The sequence below is a fragment of the Mustela lutreola genome, chromosome X (assembly GCF_030435805.1).
Source record: "Mustela lutreola isolate mMusLut2 chromosome X, mMusLut2.pri, whole genome shotgun sequence".
In the NCBI taxonomy this organism is placed as follows: Eukaryota; Metazoa; Chordata; class Mammalia; order Carnivora; family Mustelidae; genus Mustela; species Mustela lutreola.
The window spans coordinates 43,788,321-43,807,719 of NC_081308.1; the positions used below are offsets into that span (position 1 = coordinate 43,788,321).

At 37.3% G+C, this 19,399-nt stretch overlaps 1 protein-coding gene across 1 annotated transcript in view; it reads right to left on the reverse strand.

Annotated features, from left to right (window-relative positions):
* DGKK (diacylglycerol kinase kappa) overlaps window positions 1–19,399 on the reverse strand; it is a 163,971-nt gene that overhangs the window by 90,544 nt on the left and 54,028 nt on the right. Inside the window, exons 4-6 of the mRNA XM_059157839.1 lie at window positions 17,883–17,987; window positions 643–778; window positions 68–174 (exon numbers count right to left, since the gene is read on the reverse strand). Coding sequence (XP_059013822.1) covers window positions 68–174; window positions 643–778; window positions 17,883–17,987 — 348 coding nt within the window. The remainder of the gene's footprint in view (window positions 1–67; window positions 175–642; window positions 779–17,882; window positions 17,988–19,399) is intronic.

Genomic DNA, 19,399 nt, shown 5'->3' on the forward strand with positions numbered 1-19,399 from the left:
TCTTCCTTCCCCTGTGTATCCTGGCTAAAGGTAAGATAGGAAAGATTGGCTCTAGGCTGGTACTCACTACTTCATCAGCAGGCATGAAGAGGTCATCAGTGATAGATAAAGTATTCCATTTGCAGTCTTTGCTTGCTCTCAAAGCACATAATTTGTGAGACTTCACTTTGCACACTATGAAAAAAGGAAGAGAAGGTGGATGTGAATCTGGTGACAATCAAGATTCTAAGTCCCTTCCCTAAGCTTCTCTGAAAGTTAGAACTTAGATGCATCTAAATAGTTCTGACTCACCTCCAAAGGCCTATTTCTCCTATTATCTAGTTACTTTTTATTCTTACTGGCTAAATTACCTACTATATAACTTGAATGGAAACTGATGGCAAGAATGAAGTGATTTCTGTTATTCCAACTGTTGTAACCATGTTGTCCAATTCTCTCAGACCCAACCCTCCATTAATTCATGAGAATTTCCTCTCATGCCAGCTTCTTCCCATCTCTCTTCTTCAGTCTGTTAAGTATTAGAATTAACCTTACATTAGAGTCAATGACCTAGTATGAATCAATGACCCTAAAGCCACATGAGCTCCTTCACCCCTATCTCCACCCACTGGGCTTCATTTTCTAAAGTAATCAGAGAGGTACCTTCACAGATGATAATATTTCTAGATAAGGCAGGAATGCTCTCCCGACAGACATTGCAGTGCTGGGTCCGGGAGCTGTGACTGGAGTACCAATAGTGCATTCCAGTAAGAAAAGGGTTGTTTTCTGCTGCAGGTATCTACAATAAATCAAAGAGAAGAGAGAACAGAGAGTTAATTATAGAGACATATTAGGGAAAGACAGAAAATTTGCTTCTAAGTCTAAAATGGCCAGTTAGGTGTCAGAGCATGTGAAGAGGAAGACTAAATATTGGAGCCAATATCTAATAAATCTCCCACCTCCAGTTTTTTTCCCAGTGGTTTTGGAAAGGGAAAAAGAACAGGAAGGTAGATCTTGCCACTGGAGCGGAAGACAGGAGCAATGATCTCTGTACTGCTTGGCCAAACCACTGTATTGATTTAGTCTAAACAAAATTAGTTTGGCTAGACTTGGCCTTGGTTCTCTTTTAGTAGTCAGCTCAAGGAGGTGGTCAGTTGGAAATATAGTGATAATCCAAGTCATCTGGCCAGGAAAGAAAGGGAGGAGGCAGGAAATCTATAACTTTGCTCTAAGGAATGCTTTAACTATCTCCTGGAGATATACATTCCCTTTCCTGGACTTACTGCTGCCAGGTAAGCAGAGTAGTGCATTACCTGCACAACAGTTTCATCTCAGGGGCTTCTTGTTGCAACATTTATTTTTTCCTGAATGCTATACTATGACTACCTATAGCAGTTTCCTGGTTAATAAATTTAATTCATTCAAAATTCATTAAACAAATATTTACTGAGTAACTACTATGTGCTTAGCACCTTTCAAGGGATTGGAGCTATATGAAAAAGACAAAGTCCTTGCTTTCATGAAATGATATCCTGTTTGGTGCCTTATTTCATGAATTCATGAATTTGACATTTACTGTTAAGCTGCCTGTAAATGTTGCATTTGTTTATCACAGCCTAACTTTTCATGACTGTGGGAAAAGCAGTTTGGGGTCGAAAAGAGAAAGGGAGTGGAGGGCACCAAAAGCACCCAAGTTTGTTCTGTGTGTGCATTCCATGGGACTATTTCAATTTTTCTCTAATTCCTGTGAATGTCTGATTTTTTTTTCCTTTCTGCTTTCCTCTCAAGTGTAGACATAGGTGTACACATTTAGCTTTTTATTCTTGGCAATAAGTAATGGGTTATATTTATAAAATATAATGGGTAGGGTGTATAAAGGCACAACAAGACTTTAGAAAGAACTATATATTCTCCCTGATGCCAGCCAATAGTGGTCCATTAGAGAGAGAGAGAGCTGTTGAGGGTTCTAGCACATTAAGTATTCAGCCTTGATCAATTTACAGGAATTAGCCATCTAAACTTTAGCCTACACATGGCACTCTCTTTTCCATCCTTACCCTTTCTGGCATGCTAGCTATGTGCTATCCACCTGATCTGGGACCACTTTCTGATTGCAATGTTTCTTTCATGCTTAGATCCTGACAAAGCCCCAAGAAAATCAGAGTAGATGGTGAAGAGTCCTGAGGAAGTTGACATAGTCTTGGCTTTGGCAGTCTGAGCTCCCAGCACCTTTCTACTCCCAAATCACTAAATTATAACTCTACAAATATGTTCCTTCTTTCCTTCCAACCTCCTTCCCTCTTCCAATAGTTACTAAGAGCCAACTTTGTGTCACTGATGAAGCTAGATACTGGAGATGTAGAGATAAATGATCCAAAGTTCTTGCCTCTAGGGAGCTCATAATCTAGTGGAGGAGAAAACTTCTTAAGCAGATCATTTCATTATAGAGTGACAAGTGTTCTCTCCTAGAACGTGCAAGTTTCAGTCCATTCCAGAACTATTAAGCAAAAAGTCACCAGAATTTAAAGATTTGGAAAATTATTAGCCTACATATATTGCAAAACATGAGAAAATGTGCTCTGGAGAGATCCTAAGATTGTGGCTAGATAAATTTTGCTGGAGGGATTAGATGTATGACACACAGATCCAATAAACTATCTCAGCAGAAAATTGCCAGCTTGGACTAAAGGGTCAGACATGGGACCAAATGAAGACTGTTAGACTTTGAGGATTCGACAGGCAGAAAACAGGCTGATAAAGTTACTTGGCTGTGAACATGTATTATTCTTCAACAAAATGGAAGAATTCTTCAACAAAATTGAAGAATGGCTCTAAGGGGGCTCAGAGGTCAGCAGGGATGCTGAGGGTGGTTCAGAAACCAGAGAGTGGTGGCCTGGAGGTGAGGCCACTGTATTCCTGGATCCACTTCTTTGGTTAGAGTGGGGGCTCCCAACCCTGTGAACTTAAGAGAATAGGGCCAGAGGAAAGAATATTAAGCCACCAGAGAATTATTCTGAGGCCTGGAAACCTAATAGAATTTGCTTTATGGGGTTGTCAGTTTGCCTTAGTTCAGCAACCCTGGGAATACCCTTGTATTCCTTCCATTTCTTCTCTTTCAGAAGGGGAATGTCTATCCTATGCCTGTCACAACATTGTATATTGCAGGCAGAAAACTTGTTTTCTTGGTTTTACAAGTCCACGAATAGAGAGAAGCTTTTACCCAAGATGGGTCATACAAAAAATCTCATCCATTCTTGATTTAGATTATTTAGAAGTAAATTTTGAGCTAAGAATTAATGTGTTTTGCATGTAGGAAGGCTGTGAATTTTGTGGGTGTGGGCATAAGATAGACTGTTTTCCCCCCAAATACATTCAAGTCTTATTCCCCAGAACCTGTGAATGTGACCTTATTTGAAAATAAGGTCTTTGCAGATAGAGTCAATTTAAAAAGAAGTCATACTGAAATAGACCACATATAGCCCTAATCCAATGACTGGTGTCCTTATAATAAGAGGGAATTTTGGACACAGCTATACACACAGAGAAAAATACCATGTGAAGATACAGAGCATGTAGACACAGAGGCGACAACCATGTGATTATGGAGCCAGGGATTGGAATAATATGTTCAACAAGCCAAGGAATGTACACAAACACCAGAAGCTAAGAAGAGGCAAAGAAGGATCCTCCCCTAGAGGCTTCAGAGAGAGCATGGTTCTGCTGACACCTTGATTTTGGATTTCTGGACTCCAGAACTGTGAGAGAATAAGTTTCTGTTGTTTTAATTCACTCAGTTTAGGGTAATTTGCTATGGGAATCCTAGGAAACCAATACAGTATATCATTACAGGCTTTTCTAATAGTTGACACAGATTAAAAATCCATTTTGAAGACAGATGAAAAACTGGCATGTATACAAACCACTGATCTCTGAATGCTAAGGAAGACAGTTTAACTTAAGGCTTTCAGTGTGTGGTTGTTGGGTTTTGTGTTTTATTTTTATCCCCTCTAAAATATTTAGGTGAATACATTCATACAAAGACTATCAATCCAACCATACTCTTTGTTGTTTTAGGGTAGTTAAGACTATTTCCTCAATCTCCTCAATCCCTCTCAGCACAATCCAAAACCCAGATGGGTACAGTAATTATTTTTCTATTAGTTAAAGAAGGTCTTGTTAGTCTAGGCATTTTGTAAACTCTACAGCACTATCCAAATGTGAGAACTTAATAGCATTAAGTATCTGCAAAGTGCATGAATCTCAGATGAAACATCCCATAAGGCACAAAATCTTCTAATGATCTATTTCCTTAAAGGAATTTTGTTTGGGATGGCTTATAACAAAATCACTGGTTTTGCTGCAACTTAAACTCAACAGCTTTGTTACATCAAGATTTAGTAACTACAAAATGTTAGGGCCTGCTGGGTTGGCCATTGGTAAGGTAACCATAGCATCCAAATCATGGCACTTTAACAGTGAAAGGGGAAGTTATTAGTAATTATGCTAGGACAACAAGTGTAAAATGTGTTCATCCTGAGCAAATTATTAGCCACTATGCATGAGCTAGAGAATCATTTGGCCAACGTGAATCTATATGATGCCCTACACAATCTAGTTGTCTGAATTTATGTCACTAGTTGTGTGTTAGACTGCTACATAATCACAAGTGGTGGGGACTAGAAGAGAGAATGAAAATAATTAATTAGTCAGAATTTAAGATGTTCTTCCAGGAGCATGGATTAAGAGTTAGGAGATCTGAAATCTCAATTCTGCAATAATAAACTGTGACTTCAGGCAAAGCAACTGAACTCTTCTGAGTTTCATTTTTCTCATCTGCTTAATTAAATCTTAGAATCATAAACTTCTCAAATTGAAAAGAATGTTAGATTTCATCTAGTCTATCCACAAGAAAGAAACTCATTTTCTTTTTAAAGTGAGCTGTAAAAATTGAGGTGCATTTGACAATTAAAATTTATATATATTTAATTTAATTTGATGATCTGATATACCTATATATGTACACACATACATACAGTGAAATAAATACTCAAAATCAAATTAATCAATATATTCATCACCTCAGATAGTTACCTCTTTCTCTCCTTCTCTGTGTGTGTGTGTGTATTAAGAACACTCAAGATATTCCTTCTTTGCAAATTTTAATATACAATGAACGATTATTACTTATAGGCACATTGTTGTACATTAGATCTCCAGAATTTATTCAACTCATTTATCATTCAGTGTAATTGAAACTCTGTATCCCTTAACCAACATCTCCTCATTTCCTCCTCTCCTAGCACTTGGTAACCACCACTTACTCTCTGCTTCTATAAGTTTGACTATTTCATTATTTTAAGATTTGATTTCTTTGAGAGAGAGAGGGATTGAGAGAACATAAGTGGGGGAGAAGGACAGAAAGACAGGGAGATGCAGAATCCCCAGGGAGCAAGGAGACTAATGCAGGGCTCCATAGCAGGACCCCAGGATCATGACCTGAGCCAAAAACAGACACTTAACCAGCTCAGCCACCCAAGCATTTGACTATTTAAGATTCCACATATAAGTGAGTTCATGCAGTATTTGTCTTTCTGTGTCTAGCTTATTTAATTTAATATAATGTCCTCCAGGTTCATCCACGTTGTTCCAACTAGCAGAATTTCCTCCTTTTTATTTTTTTAAACCTTATTATTTATTTTATTTTTCAAACATCTTAATTTAATTTAATTTTTTCAGTGTTCTAAGATTCACTGTTTATGCACCACACCCATTGCTCCATGCAATATGTGCCCTCTTTAATACTCATCACCAGACTCACCCATCCCCCACCACCCCCTTTAAAACCCTCCGTTTGTTTCTCAGAGTCCACAGTCTCTCATACTTCATCTCCCACTCTGATTTCCCCCAACCCACTTTTCCTTTCCTTCTAATGTCCTCCATGTTATTCCATATGCTCCACAAGTAAGTGAAACCATATGATAATTGGCTTTCTCTGCTGACTTATTTCACTCAGCATAATCTCCTCCAGTCCTGTCCATGCTGATACTGCCATGAACATTGGGGTACAGATGGTCCTTCTTTTCACTACATCTGTATCTTTAGGGTAAATACCCAGTAGTGCAACTGCAGGGTCATAGGGTAGCTCTATTTTTAATTGCTTAAGGAATCTCCACACTGTTTTCCAAAGCAGCTGCACCAACTTGCATTCCCACAAACAGTGTAAGAGGGTTTCCCTTTCTCCACATCCTCTCCAACACTTGTTTACTGCCTTGTTGATTTTGGCTATTCTAACTGGTGTGAGGTGGTATCTCAATGTGGTTTTGATTTGAATCTCCCTGATTGCTAAGGATGATGAACATTTTCTCATGTGTCTGTTAGCCATTTGTATGTCCTCTTTGGAGAAGTGTCTGGTCATGTCTTCTGTCCTTTTCTTGATGTGATTATTTGTTTTTTGACTGCTGAGTTTGAGGACTTCTTTATAGATCTTGGATATCAGCCCTTTGTCTGTACTGTCATTTGGGAATATCTTCTCCCATTCTGGGGGTTGCCTTTTTGTTTTGTTGACTGTTTCCTTTGCTGTGCAGAAGCTTTTGATCTTGGTGAAGTCTCAAAGTTCATTTTTTGCTTTTGTTTTCTTTGCCTTTGGAGACGTGTCTTGAAAGAAGTTGCTGTGGCCCATGTTGAAGAGGTTGTTGCCTATGTTCTCCCTCTAGGATTTTGATAGATTTCTGCCTCATGTTGAGGTCTTTCATCCATTTTGAGTTTATCTTTGTGTTTGGTTTAAGAGAATGGTTGAGTTTCATTCTTCTATACACAGCTGTCCAATTTTCCCAGCACCATTTATTGAAGAGACTTTTTTCCAGTGGATATTTTTTCCTGCTTTGTTGAAGATTATTTGACCATAGAGTTGAGGGTCCATATCTGGGATCTCTACTCTGCTCCACTGGTCTATGTGTCTGTTTTTGTGCCAGTACCATGCTGTCTTGGTTATCACAGCTTTGTAGTAAAGCTTGAAATCAGGCAACGTGATGCTCCCAGTTTTGTTTTTCTTTTTCAACATTTCCTTTGTGATTCGGGGTCTTTTCTGGTTCTAACCAAATTTTAAGATTGTTTGTTCCAGCACTTTGAAAAATTCCAGTGGAATTTTGATTGGGATGGCATTGAAAGTGTAGATTGCTTTGGGCAGCACAGACATTTTAACAATGTTTATTCTTCTGATCCATGAGCATGGAATGCTTTTCCATCTTTTTGTGTCTTTTTCAATTTATTTCATGAGTGTTCTGTAGTTCCTCGAGTACAGGTTTATTCCAAGGTATCTTATGGTTCCTGGTGCTATAGTAAATGAAATTGATTCCCTAATTTCCCTTTCTATAGTTTCACTGTTAGTGTATAAGAAAGCAACTCATTTCTGTGCATTGATTTTGTATCCTGCCACATTACTGAATTGTATTAGTTCTAGTAGTTTGGGGGGTGGCGTCTTTTGGGTTTTCCATATAAAGTATCATGTCATCTGCAGAGAGAGAGAGTTTGACTTCTTCTTTGCCAATTTGAATACCTTTTATTTCTTTTTGTTATCTGCTTGCTGTTGCTAGGACTTCATCATCATTAGCCATCAGGGAAATTCAAATTAAAACCACTTTGAGATATCACCTTAGCATTAAGAGTGGCCAAAATTTACAGGATAGGGAACAAAAAGTGTTGGAGAGGATGTGGAGAAAGGGGAACACTCTTACACTATTGGTGGGAATACAAGTTGGTGCAGCCACTTTGGAATACTTAAAAATAGAGTTACCCTATGACCCTGCAATTTCACTACTGGGTATTTACCCCAGAGATACAGATGTAGTGAAAGGAAGGGCCATCTGTACCCCAATGTTCATAGCAGCAATGGCTACAATCGCCAAACTGTGGTAAGAGGCAAAATGCCCTTCAACAGACAAATGGATAAGGCAGATATGGTCTATATATACAAGGAATATTATGCCTCCATCAGAAAGTATGAATACCCAACTTTGGTATCAACATGGATGGGACTGGAGGAGATTATGCTGAGTGAAATAAGTCAAGCAGAGAGAGTCAATTATCATACGGTTTCACTTATTTATGGAGCATAAGGAATAACAATGAAGACATTGGGAGAAGGAGAAGTGAGGTGGGGGAAATTGGAGGGGGAGATGAAGCATGAGAGACTGTGGACTCTGAGAAACAAATGGAAGATTTTGGAGGGGAAGGGTGCGGGTGATTGGGTGAGCCTTGTGGTGGGTATTAAGGAGGGCAGATATTGCATGGAGCACGGGGTGTGGTGCATAAACAATGAATCTTGGAACACTGAAAAAATAAAATTAAATAAAAAAAGAAACCTGATTGTTGTATGTTGATTTTATATCCTACAACTTTACAGAATTCATCTATAGTTCTAACAATTTTGCTCCAGCTTCAAGTGCCCATCGATATAAGAATGGGTAAAGAAGATGTATGTGGAGATTACACACACACACACACACACACACACACACACACAAAACCATAATAATATTTTACCTACTTTATCCATCCCCCTGATGGGCATTTGGAATTGCACTTGTTATGATGAGCACTGGGTGACATACAGAATTGTTGAATCACTATATTGTATATCTGAAACTAATACAGCACTGTATTTTAACTATACTGGAATTTAAGGAAACCCCACAGTAATAGACCATCTCAATTCCGAGTGGCTATTATCAAAAAGGCAGAAAATAACAAATGCATGTAAGGATAGGGAGATAAGGGAACCCTTGTGCAGTGTTGGTTAGAATGTAAATTGGTGCAGCCACTATGGAAACAGTATGAATATTCTTCAAAAATTTTAAAATAGAACTATCTTATGTTCCAGCATTCCCAGTTCTGGGTAAATAGCCAAAGGAAATGAAATTGAGATCTCAAAGTGATATCAGTTCTCCCATATTTATTTCAGAATTATTTACAATAGCCAAGATATGGAAACAACCTAAATGTCCCTCAGTGGATTAATGGATAAACAAAATGTGATATGTGTGTGTGCATGTGCAATGTGTGTGTGTTTATGCATACATACATACACAAATAATGTATATATGTATATGACACACACACAATGGAATATTATTCATCCATAAAAAAGAATGAAATCTTGCCATTTGCAACAACAGGGATGGAGCTTGAGAGTATAATGTTAAGCAAAATAAGTCAGTCAGAGAAAGACAAATACCATATGATTTCACTCATATGTGGAATTTTAGAGAAAGAACAAACAAGCAAAGGAAGAGAGAGAGAGAGCAAGAGACAGGCTCTTAACTATAGAGAACAAATTGATGGTTACCAGAGGGGAGATGGGTGAGGAAATGCATTAAGTAAGTGATGGGGATTAAGGAGGTTGCTTGTCACAATCAGCACTGAGTGATATATGGAGGTGTTGAATCACTATATTCTACATCTGAAATATAATACTGTATTTTAATTAAACTGGAATTAAAATTAAAACAATAAAAAATTTTATTGAGGCTTTCAGTTTTCCTATGTATATGATTGTGTCATCTGCAAGCAGAGACAATTTTACTTTTTTCTTTCTAATTTGGATGGGTTTTTTTTCTTTTTCTTGATTAATTACATTGGCTTGAATACCCAGTACTATGTTGAAATAAGGTGTGAGAGTAAGCATCTTTGCTTTGTACCAGATCTTAGAAAGCAGAATTTCAGTTTTTGTCATTGATTATGTTGTGAGCAATGGGCTTTTCACATGGCCTTTATTGCTTAAGGCAAGACCTTTCTATTCCTATTTTGTTAAAAGTTTTGGTGAATGGGTGTTGAACTTTGTCAAATGCTTTTTCTGCATCTTTTGAGATGATCATTTGTTTTTTTTCCCTTTCCTTTTGTTAATGTATTGTATCAGAATGATCAATTTATGTTGAATCACTCATGTATTTCTGGGATAAATCCCTCTTGTTTATAATGTATGATATTTTTAGTGTACTACTGAGTTCAGTATTTTCCTAGGAATTTTTGCATTCATGTTCATCAGGGATACTGGCCTGTGGTTTTCTTTTCTTGTAGTGTCTTAACCTGGTTTTGGTGTCAGTATCTGGTTTAATATCTAAACCTTGGAAGAATTTAGAAAGGATTGGCATTAATTTTTCTTTGAATGGTAGAATTCACCCATGAAACCATTAGGTCCTGGGCTTTTCTTTTTTTGTTCCTCGGCTTGTCTTCATTGGGAGAATGGTGATTAGTGATTCAAGCTCCTTATTTGTTATTGGTATATTCAGGTTTTCTATTTCTTCCTGATTCAGTTTTAGTAGTTTATATGTTTCTAGGCATTTACCTATTTTTTAAGCTTAATAGTTTGTTTATAATAGTTTCTTATGATCCTTTTTATTTATGAGGCATCTGGTGTAATGTCTATTCTTTCATTTCTGACTTTATTTATTTGAATCCTCTCCCTTTTTTTTCTTAGTTTTAGTAGTTTGTATGTTTCTAGGCATTTACCCATACTGTATGGGTATTTTTTTAATGAAAAAATCATGAGCCAAAAGTGAAAAGATGAAAACAGATATTTCATGAAATTAGTAATCAAAAGAAAGCAGGGGTGGCTATACTTATATCAGACAAAATGCATTTTAAGACTAAAACTGTTTTTAGAGACAAAGAAGGGCATTATATAATGGTAAAAGCATCAATTCAAGAGGAAAATATAACAATTATAAAAATATATGTACCCAACATCAGAGTACCTAAATATATAGCAAATAATGACAGATCTGGAAGCAGAAATTGAGATCAATACAATAATTGTAGGGAACTACAATACTATACAGTATATAGTATTTATTTAAATTCAATTATCCAACATAGAATACATCATTAGTTTTTGATGTAGTGGTCAATGATTCATTAGTTGTATATAACACTCAGTGCTCATCACATCATGTGCCCCCTTAATGCCCATCTAAAACCAGTCTCCTGTAGACAGCATATTTCTGGATCTTATTTCTTACACATTCAGCCAGTACATGTCTTTTTTAAAGGTTTTTATTTAAATTCAAGTTAGTTAACATACAGTGTAATATTAATTTCAGGTGTACAATATAGTGATTCAGCACTTCCATACAACACTCGGGGCTCATCACAGGTGTACTCCTTAATACCTACTACCTATTTAACTCATACCCTCACTCACTTCTCCACTGGTAACCATCAGTTTGTTTTCTATAGTTAAGAGTCTGTTTCTTAATTTGCCTTTCTCTCTCTTTTTTTCCCCAGTGCTCATTTATTTTGTTTCTTAAATCACACACGAGTGAAATCATATGATGTTTGTCTCTCTGATTGACTTATGGGGAATTCCCCTGCACTGTTGGAAGAAATACAAGCTTGTGCAGTCACTCTACAAAAGAGCATAAAGATTCCTCAAAAAGTTAAAGTAGAACTACCCTATGATATAGCAATTGCCCTACTGGGTATTTACCAAAAGAATACAAAAATACTAATTCAAAGGGGTACATGCACCCCAATGCATTACCTACAATAGCCAAGATATGGAAACAGCTCATGTCCATGGACTGATGAATGGATAAAGAGGAAATGGTACATATCTATATCTATATCTATATCTATATCTATATCTATCTATATTTCAGCCATAAAAAAGAATGAAATCTTGCCATTTGCAACAGCATGGAAAAGCTAGAGTATTACACTCCATGTTTTTTGATTGCTGAAGTTAATATATTTATATTTAAAGTAATTATTGATAAGTGAAGATTCACTATTACTATTTTAGTATTTGCTTTCTGTATGTCTTTCAGTGTTTTTTTTTACCCTGTCTTGTTCTCTTGTTGTCTGTCTTTATTATTAATGATTATTTTTCATAATGATTTGTTTTGGTTTTTTAAAATCTTTTGTATATCTATTATAGCTGTTTTTGGGGGGCTGGCTCAAGGCTTGTATAAAATATTTAGCATCATAGCCTTTATTTTGAGTTGTTAACAATTTAATTTCAATAACGTATACTTCACCCGAACACATACCTTTGTGTTCTTGTAGGCAGAGTTTCCTTATTTTCATATTGTGTATCCATTAACAAAGCATTTAGGTTATAAGTAACTTATCCACTACATAAACTAATGCATAAATTATCAGTGTTATATTAATCCTTATACATCTATATATTTACATTTACTTTTGAGATTTATGCTTTTATAATGTTTAGTGTGTTTTTACTTAAATTTAAAGAATTCTTCCAAACATTTCTTGTAAGGTAGGTCTACTGGTGATAAATTCCTTCAGTTTTTGCTTGCTTGGGAAAGATTTTATCTCTTCTTCATTTTATTTTATTTTTTAAAATATTTATTTATTTGAGAGAGCGAGACAGTGGGCAAGTGAGCATGGGGGAAAGGACAGGGGGAAAGGTAGAGAAAATCCCAAGCAGATTCCATGTGAAGCATGGGGCCTAACAAAGGGCTCAATCTCAGGACTCTAAGATCATGACCTAAGCCAAAAACGAGAGTTTTAATGACTGCTCCACCTAGGCACCCCCTCCTTCATTTTAAAAGATAATTTTACCAGGCATAGGGTTCCCACAGGTTTTTTTTTTTTTTCTTTCAGTACTTTGATTACATCATCTTACTTTCTTTGTGGCCAAGATATCTGTTGAGAAAACTGCTTTGTATTTGATGGGTTACTTTTCTCTTGCTGCTTTCAAATTTTTGTTGTTGTTGTTGTTCTTGACTTTTAACAGTTCGATTATGTCTTGGTGTAGTTGTCTTTGGGCTGATCTTGTTTGAAGATTTTTGAGCTTCATGAATTTAAATTTCCATCTTCCTCCCAAGATTTGGGGAGTTTTCAAACATTATTTCTTTAAATAGCTTTCTGTCCCTTTTTCTTCTTCTTGGACTCCCATAATGCATATATTTGTTTGCTTTTCTCCATGCCTTTTCATTCTTTTTTCTTCTCTGATTTAGAATGAGCTATTTGTAGAATCTTTCTTCTGCTTGATCAAATCTACAACTGAAGTTACCTGTTGCATTTTTCATTCCATTTATTGTATTCTTCAGCACCAGAAATTTGTTTGGCTCTTTTTAAAATGATTTCTATCTATCTGTTGAACTTCTAATTTTGTTCATGTATTGTTTTCCTGGTTTTTCTAAATGGTTCATCTGTGCTCTCTTGTAGCTCACTGAACTTCCTTAAACCACTTATTTTGAACTATTTTTCAGGAAGTCCATAGATCTCTATTTCTTTGATGTCAATTACTGGAAAATTATTGTTAATTCTTTGATACTGATGCTGTTCTGTTTTCTTGATTTTTTAAATTGTTTTTGGTATACTTGTGTTGATGTTTTCACATGTGATGGAGCAGTTACCTCTTCCAGACTGCACAGACTCATTTTGGGATAAAGACTTTTACTTATAGTTGGGTGTGAGTGTATAATTTGGCTTGGATACATCAGCTCTGGCTCTATGGTGTACAGCAGCAATTCCTGCTTCAGGGAGGGCACAGCAGCAAAGTTTCTGTGGAGCTCCATCAGCTGAGGCCAGGGTTGGCAAAGACTGCAGGAGACCTCATTGGCCAAGGCTGTGGGCTTCCATATGGGTGGTAAGGGCTGTTGGGCTCCTTGGTGGTGAGGGCTGCTTGGTACCCCTGTTCTCTTTTTCCTCCACAAGGGAAGTCATTGCCAAGAGGATCCCTCTTATTGCTAGGTCCAGTGGGTAGGCACATATGTGGCTGTAGTGGTACTAGGATCAGGGGCACAAACACATTTTCAATGACAATGGTGTTAATATCTTGGGTGTGGGGACCTACACAGTCACCATAGCACTGGGATTGGAGTTCAGGGTCAACCAGAAAAACTGTAGTATCTGGGACTGGGGCAAATGTACTTTTATCACAGTGCCTTGGTGTGTGAGGCATGAGTGTGTGCTGAGGAGTCATGGATCTGGGGTCCAGAATATGTGCATGGCTACAGGAATGGAGGTTGTGATTCTGGTTTGGGGGAAGAATGTAGTGGTGGGTGGCAGATTTGGTGGGGTACATATGGTGGCACTTTCCCAGTGGGGGCACAATGGTGGCAGATTTTTCGGGGAGGTTGCTATATCAGCTATTTGGGGGGGGGGTGTCCATAGCAACATGGGGGCCAGGCAGCTGTGATTTACTTGATTTAGCATCAATGAATCTATAGAGCATGTCCATGGTGAATGCTGAATGTGTCCACAGCATTGATGAAGACTGTTGGAATCCTCCAGCTCTCCTTTTCCCTTATGGAGGGAGGTCAAGCTGAGGGGATGATTTTTGGCCCCAAGCTCTGCCATATTGGAGGATGGGACAATGCAAATAAACTGCTAACTATGTTCTTCTACATCGCCATTCTGTCTCTGTGCTTCATAGAGTTTCTGAAACTTCTTCATTATATTCTGGAGCTCTCTCAGAGCTATTCTAGTTGGCATGTAACTGTTTATTTGTTGTTTTTGATGTTTTTGTAAAAGTGAATGAGCATTGGGACCTCAACCATCTTGCTGATGTTACTATGAAAAATTAATTTTATATATAACATTTTTAGAAGCAGTTGCTTAAATAATTTGCTTTTAATGCTACCAATAACAGGTAGCTTTCTACTTCAAAAGGCAGCAGATGCCATTCTTGTAACACACACTGAATGTTAGAAAGTTATTCTACTAGGCCAAAGACTACAAAAACTTTCTAAAATGTACACCTTTAAGAACTCTTTAAAATATTTTTCTCTTATTTACTTAAGTCATCTCTATACCCAACATGGGGCTTTAACTCATGACCTGGAGATCAAGACCTGAGCTGAGGTCAAGAGTTGGATACTTAAGTGACTGAGCCAACCAGGTACCTCAGAAAGGACTCTTTTGTAGGAAACTTAGTTCGCCATCTTTGGACGCATTTAAATAAAGGCTCCATGACTTGATCTAAAGATGTTTTAGAATCAAGAATCTGGAGTCTAGATAACTTTTAAGGTCTATTCCTATTTCCATGGTCAATGGATGTATGGCAATTCATCAGAAAGAGCTAACCTTTTAATCTAGTTTTCTAAGTAGCTCTTTATTTCCCATTTTCTTATTCTTATTCTTTCTTTAAGTCTCTGAGGCTCGCTCAAACCTTTTATCTGCTTAAGACTCTTCTCTCTCCTTTATTTCTTTCATATATTTAGATTTTCCCCACTTCCTTTTCAGTATCCACTATTTGTCCTCCCTTTCTATCTTCATTCTGGAGCTTAACTTTGTCTTATCTGAATTAATTTCTAGCTTCCTCTATCCCTTTGATAAACTCTCTTTCTTTTCCAATCCATCTTTAAACTGAACTGAATATATTGCTCTTCTTCACCACTCTTTATCCTGGCATTGATAATCCTGTACAATGTCTAGAGTGGTTGCTCAGGCAACTTCTCTAGAGCAACCTCTCTAGACATTTCTTAAACTAACTTTCCCAAACTCTTCTGGTCAAATGGAGTTCTCCTTTTACTCTATTATAAGTTTTTCTTTTTATGTTACTCAGCTTTTACTTAAACTAATTCCCCTGTTTAGGACTTTTCCCTACCCTTAATTCCCTGTCACCAATAAAATCCTGTTCACCTTTCAAGGTCACTCTCAAATATATCCTCTATTAACTCTTCCCAGAGAACTCTATCCCATACTTTTCTCTCCTGAACTCCTATACCACTTTATTGTCTATTTCATTCATCTGGCAATCAATCATGCACTGTCCTGTAACATGTCTGAAAACTATTATTTATCTCAAATGCTGTCATTTAACTGTTTCTTTTGTTTATATCTTGTCTTCCCAACTACCTAAAAAGCTCACTGGGGCCAGAAACCAAAGCCACACCTTCTTTTCAACTCTCTATGGAACAGAACTGGGGGCCTAGTAAGGTGTTATTCCTTAATGTGCACTGCCTATTTTACAGTAGGTTATCCAATTACTTTATAGTGACTTTAATAGACCACTAAGTCCATAACTAATCTTCCTTCACCTGTATCAGGCATTGGTTGTGACAGAGAATAGAAGAGACCATTAGAGATAAAGTACATATGAGAGAAAGCATATTTGACTCTTTAAGACTCATGCAGGATGAATTGCTAAGATGGTCATGCTGAAACATTTCACTGTCAGCTAAAAGTATTTCATAATAGATTCAGATCCCTGGAACAGCTTCACGGAGGTTGTGATTGCAACCTGAAACACGATTCTTCCAAGAGAGTAAACAGGTAGACCTTTTTTTTTTTTTCCTTTCTAGTTTATGCTAGGTGGTCATTACTTAGATGTTTAATTCATTTGAATCAGGAATGACACAGTAATGGCCTGATGGTTTTCTTTAGGAGCTTTTGCATTTCTAGACTAATAATTGAAATTTAAAATATCATATGTAAGCTTTTATGCCAAATTGAAAGTGTGTGTTTCATGAGAAGTGCTCCAATTTGGATAGAGATAAACCAAAGGAAGGAAAGGGATTGGCCCATAGGGATGATAATGGAAGAGGAGCATGGAAATCACAACTTTTTGTGGCTACCACTAATGCTGTGCCATAGTGGGCTTAATGGGAGTGGAGGGGAGGATTGGGATGATTTTCTCTATTAGGAAAGGAAGAAGGAAATGACAATGGAGTAAAATGATAAGAGCATTTCATGTAAAGACCATCATCAGGTTCTAAGCAAAAATCTCTTATTTATGCATAGACAATGTAGGCCTGGGAGAAGTTTACTGATATGTGGAAAGATACCTAGGCCCTAGTTAGGTCAACTTGTTATGTACTCATAGCCCATGAATAGCAGAGTATATAGGTATGAAAATAAGTGGTCAAAAGCCTGAGAAGTTCTAGAGAAATGAGAACACATGTTTCCCCCCACCCCGCCCATAGCATTGTTTCTGCTTATAAAACCTATCATTACCTTTCCTTCATCCCAAGTGCCTGTAATAATTCTCTACCCTTTGCTAGTTATTTAAAATATCAACTTCTTCTTAAGGATGGATTCATCTTCTCCTTTATCTCCAAGACCTGCACAGCAGAGCTTTGCTTTAATATGAACCATATATCATTCTTTTTCTAAACCATGCTTCCATGATTACCCTCAGATTCATTTATTCATTCAACAAATATTTATAATGCCTCTACTATGTGCCATACACTGATATAAGAAAAAAAAACCCTTGTTGAAGCTTACATAACTTCTAACTATAGTGGGTCTTCAGAAGAGTGGATTGAAGACATAGCCCAGAGTTTGAATGGTGTACAGTTTGTTTTCGGGACCAGTGGCTTGGGGTTTGGTATTACTAAGGAGAAGAACTCTGCTAAGCTTTGGAGGGGACTGTTCCTTGCTCTTCCTCCTACATTTCTTTTTTGGTGGACAGTGAACAGAAAGGCAAAATGACATAATGTTTAAAGACATAAGCTTTAGAGTCACACAGCCTGAGTCCAAATCTTGCCTTTGCTACTGAGTAGTTATTTCATTGCTACTAAGCAGCTATTTCATCTTTGTTTCTTTCTCCTTTGTGAGCCTCAGTTCGTGAGCTGTTACGATAGTCACTCAGGAGACCCAAGTCAAAACTGCTGATTCGCTAAAAAAGGAACTTCTAAGTTAGCTGCTCACATAAGTCTTGAGTGCCTCATCCATTGGGCGTACAGTGACATCTATGTATCAGTTGGATGTATATGGGATTATATAAATCACATACTTACCAAGGTCAAGTCTAAGTGAATTACTTTTTTTTTTATAAATAGTTCTAAGTAGGTTTCCTAATGATATCCATCTATAATTTCTGACCACATGGTCTCTAGTTCCATCTTATTATTTGAAAGGTGGCTTAACTAACAAAATAAATTAACTGTTTACTTCTGAAAGCTATGTGGATTCTCTACTATTTCCCTTACCTTACGAATTTCTCCCTGTTGGACAGTTTTTATGACATTAATCCATTCTTCCATGTCTTTCCGGTTGGGTGCAGCCAGGGTAACTTTTCGTTGTGGTGTGATCACCTAAACAAAAGGTTACATTATTAGCTGGATCACATTCTACAACTTTTCCCCCAGAGCCTGTGACCTTTCCAAGGACTAGACAGGTCTACCAAGCCACTTCTTAAATATAAGACAGAAATTCCCAGAGCCACATAAATGTAAGAAAGAAATTCTCAGATACCTACCCAAAATAATAATAATAGTAATGAGTAACAATTTAATAGTATTTATTATGTGCCAGGCAGTGCTCTATTACACTTTATATATATTATTTATTTCAATTTACATTATGGCCCCATGAAATGGCCATTATTATTTTTCTCATTTCATAGTTAGGAAACCCAAGGCAAAGTTTAATGACTTGCCCAGACCACCTAGCAGGTAGAAAGCTGAGCCAGAATTAAAATACAGCTTCTTTGGCTCCAGAATACACATTTTTAAACATTAAGCCATGCACCATCTATTACTTCAGTGAGGCTGCTTGAAAATCTTACTCACTTACTGCTGCTTTGTCTACTTAAAAATGGTAAAAGGGTATATGCTTCAGCAGGGTATGCCTCTTTCTCTTTGAGGGGAGAGTGAAATAGTGAAAAGTCTAAAAATTCAGTTTCTTTCTTGATTATAGTCAAGGACAACTTGAAGACAATTTTACCATTGGTCTCTTAATCCTGATTGGTGTATGGATCCTGGCAGGAATAATGAGAAAGCCATGTTAGGGTCTAGCCGAGGTAGACCATGTCCAGGACTGGTCTTTTCCCAGAAGGCAGGAGGGACACAGATGGCTACAGCATCAGTGATTGCTTCAGTGGTCCTACTTGCCTTTACTACCAGCCCCCCAAATCTTAGAACTAGAGCTCACTATACCAACAAGAAATTTCCATCGCCTTTTGCATGTAGCACAGCATGAGTCTGTGATAGATAGGAATAGAATCTAGTGGGAATTATGACAACAGTCACTTATTTGGTCCCAACCCATTATTGTATGGGGCTGATCAATGATACCTCTGTGTTTTAATTAGGCTAAGGGACTTCCTAGTCCTTGGAATTTCTTTGTATAATAAAGATGAAAAACATTAGCATATATGCTCATCACCCAAAGGTTGAGATTTCTGGAATTGGGTCAAGAGAACTCTGAACTGTACCCTAGGTCACTGGCATATAAGAGAGAGAAATGATAGTAGAGTCTCCCTCTTATATCCTACTGTTTTACTTTCAAGAGTGAATGGAATGTGGACCAGTCACAAAAGTGGAGTATTGGGCCTGTAGGTTTTTAGTCTGCTAATTATCACTCTGCTGAAGAGGAACCCCAGTTTCCATAACCTACCACTAAGGCTGGGAGAAGACAATTCTAGAAGGAGGTGTGTAGGAGAATTTGCTATTTTTCAGTGAGCTTTCTGGTCTGGATCCACTTGAATAAGTGAAGATTTATGACA